This window comes from Phaseolus vulgaris, chromosome 7, assembly GCF_051622355.1.
Source record: "Phaseolus vulgaris cultivar YP4 chromosome 7, ASM5162235v1, whole genome shotgun sequence".
Classification (NCBI taxonomy): Eukaryota; Viridiplantae; Streptophyta; class Magnoliopsida; order Fabales; family Fabaceae; genus Phaseolus; species Phaseolus vulgaris.
The window spans coordinates 51,379,364-51,385,780 of NC_143504.1; the positions used below are offsets into that span (position 1 = coordinate 51,379,364).

General features: G+C 33.4%; 1 protein-coding gene across 1 annotated transcript; it reads right to left on the bottom strand.

The window, feature by feature from the left end:
* Nucleotides 1-3,850: 3,850 nt before the first annotated feature.
* On the bottom strand, nucleotides 3,851-5,076 carry LOC137828395 (transcriptional regulator SUPERMAN). Its single transcript, XM_068634953.2, has 2 exons — nucleotides 4,797-5,076; nucleotides 3,851-4,691 (listed from the first exon to the last, which is right to left on the bottom strand). Exon 2 carries the CDS (start codon nucleotides 4,648-4,650, stop codon nucleotides 4,000-4,002), a length of 651 nt encoding a protein of 216 aa, XP_068491054.1. The 5' UTR covers nucleotides 4,651-4,691; nucleotides 4,797-5,076; the 3' UTR covers nucleotides 3,851-3,999.
* Nucleotides 5,077-6,417: the final 1,341 nt, after the last annotated feature.

The following is a 6,417-nucleotide window of genomic DNA, read 5'->3' on the forward strand; positions in this document are numbered from 1 at the left end:
AACACTACAAAACAATTTTATGCACGTAAACTCTAAATCCTAAATATACATGTGACACCTTATAAGTATCACTTTCATGCAAGATGTTTTGTTTCTTTTCATTTGTAAGCATGATTTGTCAAATCCTATAATTAAGGTTCACTTCATGTAAATCCCACTTGAAATTAGAGGAAATTTGTTTATCCTTGTCTTCCGTCTTTCAACTAGTTGACATGTTATTTTGCATTTCTTCTATAATTAATTTTTGGGTTTTTCAAATTATCTTAATTTGTAATTATTTTTTGGTTTGGGTGAGAGCTTCTCATCCGTGGGTGAAGCTTGACATTGTTGAAAGTCTTACATCAATTCCCTAATTACATTTTTAGTTACAACACTTATACGTATACGTTGACTTGAAGTGCACTCAATGCCTTTGGTTCCATGTAATTATACTCCAACAAACCTTCCATGGATCAGCTGCCTCAACATATATAGCCCTCTTTCTTACCAATTCTGAATCACAACACTCCTTGTGCAAATCTTGACAGTACACTTAATAAAAAAGGTAGCAACAATTAACCAACACGCCTGCTGATTTTTTAGTAGAATATCATCAACTCTTTGCCATTGATCCAACCCGTAGTTGCAACCTATACTAACTGATCTACACAAGAGAGGAATCAAAGAAGACATAAACCAATTGACTCGAACTCCTCTTCTTAGAATGTGATTCATGATACCTTTCTAGATCAAGCCACAACCACTAAATTGTTCCACTCCCCCTACTAACAAACAGTTTCTAACTAAAAATACTTTCCATTACTCTCTAGCATATACCCCTATGCAATACTCTCACACTGTTAATTCTGCAGATCCGCCCACCAAATTCCTCCTCTCCCTAATAGCCACCATATTGTATAAAATAAAAGCTACAGCCCCAGGCTCCCTCAAAATCCTACCCCTCACCCTGAATACTCCAAACATTGAATAGGTTGAAGTCACAAATTGAAGTATGTAAATTCAGTCTAGTTGACTTTATTTACAATCTAAGGCCACACTGATCAGCCAAGGTGAAAATTTTCACTAGATCAATCTCTTCAGACTGATATCATTCCTTTAGAGCCAAATAGACCACTTCAATCGACCAGACCTTTGTTGCTACTGCAATTCAGATCCCCACCAGATAATGGCATATGTTCTTTACAATTATACTATATACAAACTCATTTACTACAAAAACTTCAAACTCTCAACAATTTCACACTCAAATAATAAATTATTAGTTGTCTCCTCTACATTTAAGATTATCTTTTGTTGCAATTTTACCCCGGACTAACCTCTAAATGAAATGAATTTCCTTAGAGATAACTTCCACGCACAAGAGGTTGGAGTAAAAGCTTGACTTCTATCCCAATAAATTGTCTTGTATAATTGAGTGAACTGACAGAAAATAGTCCCCACTCTTCCTTTCCACAACCACATGACTTGGTAGGTTTGAGTTTATAACATGCATGACTGCTTTCACTTTAGGTTGTTCCCATTGAAACTATGCACTTCATCCATGCTCCCTCTTACCACCTGCCCAATCCTCTAACCTGGGCCATCCTTAGCAGGAGAATTGAAATATAGCTTGTTGAACCTGTTGGCCAGTAATTTACCCTATTTAAAACTCTAATTATCGCTTCATGCCAAATAAACTCAACATAGCTTATTGATGATTAAGGGATTTCACGTTTGATGAATACCCGGATGCATACTAGAATATGCATATGCAATTTGAGTTATTAAAAGTAAAGTATAATTAACATTATTGTAAGTAAATTGAAGCTGAACTGCACAAAGTGTCTTTAATGTGCCATACTTTCAAATTACTGGGTGGACTTAAACTGTGATCCAAAATGTGATGAAGCCCATATAGTAAAACATGTAGCCACAGAACGTTGAATAGTGAAAGGATTTGTACGAAGTGCAGAAGGATTTTAAAGGGTAAATGGCAGTGTGAGAAAATCACAAAATTTTATATGATTAAAGATGAAAAAGGAGAGAAAAGGTGGTTTATCATTTTTGTTGTTAGTTGTTTAGGGAAAGGTTGGGGGGTAGTCATTGATGGCAAAGGTAGTTTGGGTAAAGGAAAAGTAATGGAAGAGGATAGTGACGTGCGCCGACTAGCTTACTTTATCCCATTCTTCTTTCTTTCACTAAAACTGCACTTTAGCAGCATTTGTTGTACACATATGTCCATCTTCCCCATCTTCATTCCTCATTCATATACCTTTCTGACATCATTGCACTATACACACTTCAATTCAATTCTTCTAAGCTAATTAAGCCCTCCAATTAAGTTTAAAACCTCTCCTTACTCATACAATGTCATCAAGTTAATATTAATACATAATATTGGGAATGCATCCTAACTACAAGTAGAAATTACTTTTATTATTTTACATTTAAATTATAGATTGAAGTTTCTGAACATCAACTCAAACACTCTATGATGAGATGAAAATTCAAATTCTAATACATAACTAAGCTACTTAATATTGGGTACTGAATTTAACACACCAATAAGTGAGAGAAAAGCATTTCTTGTTTTGATTGGTACTGTAAAAAACTACGAGTTTCTGTTTAGGGAAAGGTCATCATGGTATGGAGCCACATCACATAGGGAACATGCGAAACATCTAATCCTGGGAAACACCATGCTTTCGTTATACACCAAAGGAACCATTTTGAATAAATTTGACAGGGAAAAAAGAGTTGAGTTTTCCACCAATCAAAGTATGAATTGCTACACTATTTATATTATGTAGTGGTGCATTCATCTCTCTCGCCTTGCTTTCTCTGTCCTCTTTGTTCTGTTCAACAGTTCAATCTGAAAAAGACTTCTAATTCGTGACATGTTGAATGTCCCTGATTCTGACATCATTTCTGGGGTCTTCCTTTTCATTCCACTCCTATAGTCGCATTTATGTTATGCTAACGTAATCGTATATACATGATTGTTTCTTGTTCGTATACTTTTTTTGGTCTCCTATCATCACGTACCAAAAGCAGCAGCATTAAATACATGTGCGTGTGTGTGAAAATTATGGAGAAGGATGAACTAGTTATTTTATGTTTTATGATGACAATATATCTAAAAATCAAAACAGCACCGACATATTCTTGTGTAAGGTTGTTTTACTACGATGCTGTTAACATGTTAACAACATTCCAAGCATTCAATTACTTGGTAGGATTTTAGATTTCAAACCAAAACGTTCTGTCTAATAATTACATGTTTTATTTATGCAAAACACATTCAGTCAAACTAGGCTAGTTTTTAATACAAGTTGGACGCATCATTTTTATTTTGGTTAGGTTATAAGATCAGAAAAACAGGTTATCCTGGTAGATTGATTGAAACACTTCAGGTGCTTCTAATATATAATTTATTCATTTTTTTGCGGAAAAAAAATCATAACCCTACAGGCTAAGGGTGCATATACCCAGGAAAATGCATGGATGTTCTTAGAATACATTTTGGGAGTCACATGTTCGTGAAACAAAACAAGAATGCTCATTGGCTTTTAGACTCTTTGGATGAAGAATGAAGATCATCCAAGAGCAGAATTGATTGCCTATTCATGAGACCTATTGCAACATTGTGATAATTTGACATCTTAATTAATTGAAGATTCAATGTTACCCTTTGTTAGTGATTAATTATGTCTTTTTATTTCTATCACTTGACTATTGCTCCAAATTGGTGTTCTAGATACCTTGGATCGACCACTCATTGGCTTGAATATAGCCTCAAGCTACATGACAGTTATATTCAGCTTTAAGTAACCCCAAATTACTAAATCAAAGCACACAAAATGATTAAGACCTTGAAATGTAGAATTAACATATACAATGTAAAACTGCAGCTTGAATAGATTCCTGAATTACTGGTGCAAGAAATTTAAACAAATCTGAACTTGCAAATTACTCGAAATGTTGGCCATACATTAATTAGTTTGGTAAAATTGCACCTGGCTAGAAATGCCCGAGTCGAAGCTCCAAATCTAACTTCTCCTCTTCGTGTTTAAGCAACCCTATTCCTAATTCCAACGTGATGTTTTTCTCATTGTCCTTGAAACCCTTGTGATCCTCCTCCTCTACACAGCCCTTCATTTCCTCCTCAGCACTGAAACCACTCCTTGTGTTGTTACTCATCATCATCTTAATTTCGCAGCTTTGAGGACTCAAAAGAGGAAACTGAGAATGAGAAGGTGTGAGTCTTGGTTTCTTGTCTCCACTGGAAGAAGCTGGGAAGGGTGAAGAAGACAAAGTGAGACAAGGACTGCAACGTGGAGAAGGATGTGCACAGTTCAAAGGGTCATCAGATAAAAGAGATGGTGATGAAGATGTTGGCAGAAGAGTTGGGCTATTAGGCTTAGTGCTAGGGTTAGGCTTAGGGCATTCAGAAACCCATGAAGATAAGGATGATCTCAATCTAGCCCTATCCCTTCTGTGAACATTCATGTGTCCACCTAATGCTTGAGCAGACCTAAACTCTCTCTTGCAAAAGCTGCAGGCATAGTTTCTAGCAGGCCATGAAGTTCCCCATGTATGCTCCTCAAAGCCAAAGCTATCTTCTCTCTGTGGAGTACTAGTACTATTTCTGTTCAGATAGTTTCCTTCCATGGAGCTTTCCTTATAATGTAATTTTCATCCAAATCTGTAAGCTGTAGAGAGAACAAAGGAGAACCATGTATTGATTATTTAAAAAGATAAACATTTGACTTTTTTCATATAGAATAAATAATCATTTAGACTTATAGATCTCTTACAATTAAGAGACTTCAAAGATGAGTGAGTGAGAGAAACTGATCCAAGAATGGCTTCATATTGAAGCTTAACATCATGTACTGAGGCAGAAAGGGAAGATCTCTATCTGCAGGTGTACTTCATCTGCCACTGCCTGTAGCTACTGTATTTGGATATTGCTTAACACATAAAATGGAGGAACTGTGTGAAAGTGGTATTTCCCTTTTGCCTGATCCTGGAAAGCTCTGGCATATGGCAGGTTATGCTGATACTGTTGCACTTGAGTGACTTTGAACAGAATTTCAGTATTTGACTTCAAAAGAATAAGGTAAACTATCAAACCAATTTAATCACTTGAAAACATTTCTCTTTCACATTTTCTTCTGTTCACATTAGTTTGAGAGCCAGTTAATTAATATGAAATTGTATGTATATGCGATGGGAGATAATTGTTGATATTTGATACATCATGTAAAGTTATATAATAATACTTCACATTAAAAAATTTATTAAAAAAAATAACATTATTTAAAAATATATACTTAAAAAATTACGTCATGAAAAGTATTTGAAACACCAGTAGAAAAACCCTGGTTTGCAAACAACATTGGTAATAAGAAATTAACACAGACTAGTTCACAGTATCAAAGAAACTTTTCTCAATTGGAAAAAGCAATAATGTATTAATTTTACAATTTAAATGTGTTAAACTGTGTTAACTAGCATGACATGTATACGTATTTTCGCTCAATTCTATAAACAAAAATAAAAGTGTGATAACTAGCATGAGGCGTAATTTTTATCAAATTTATTCATGGTATCCTACAAAACTTTGTAGTGAGTTTTATTTTACGATCTTGGAGTTTCCATCTCCACAATAATGTTGACAAATAATATTTTTGAACTTCTTTATATACGCACTCTAAAAGCATAAAAGAAAAAATCAAATAATTTTTTTCTGAAAGGTTAAATATGGTTTAAAAATAGATTTTGGAGAATTAGTAGGAAATAACTTTTACAAATTAGATTATGTTTCAATTATTTTTGGCTTATGAAAAAATAATTTTATTTTTTATTATTTTGAAAAATATTCACTTATATATATTCTTGTCTATGTGTTAAAAACAAATGCAATCAATATCTTTTGAGAAAATTCTTCAATTATTTTATCAAACTACATCCAACATCCAATCTACTATTATTTGAAAGGATTAGCCATTATCTTTGAAAATATGAAGATCATTTTAATGTTTTAATTTAAAATGAATCATCCTTTAACAACTTTTGTAACTATTTATATATAATATATCACATAAAAAAAATATTTTATCTATTATATATTTTCCTTTTTGATATTTATAATAGATTTCAAAAAATCATAAAGAGGACAAAAAAAAAGTATTGGACAAGACATCAAAGTTAATTACAATAATTCTCTATTCTCCAAAATATGAAAATTACAAGAAAATTTGGTTCAGCAAATCAAAACCTAAATATTGACTTTGCAACATATACTCTCTTGAAGTCTATACTCTTCAGGTCTATACAATACATATGACAAGTTTCTCATACAGAAATAATCATCGTTAATCATTTAAGCATATAAGGTAGTATAAACTAGACCTTCTATCAATCATTGAGGGA

Bases quoted from the DNA above. Each gene is read 5' to 3' on its own strand.
- LOC137828395 (XM_068634953.2), bottom strand. From the start codon at position 4,650: ATGGAAGGAAACTATCTGAACAGAAATAGTACTAGTACTCCACAGAGA.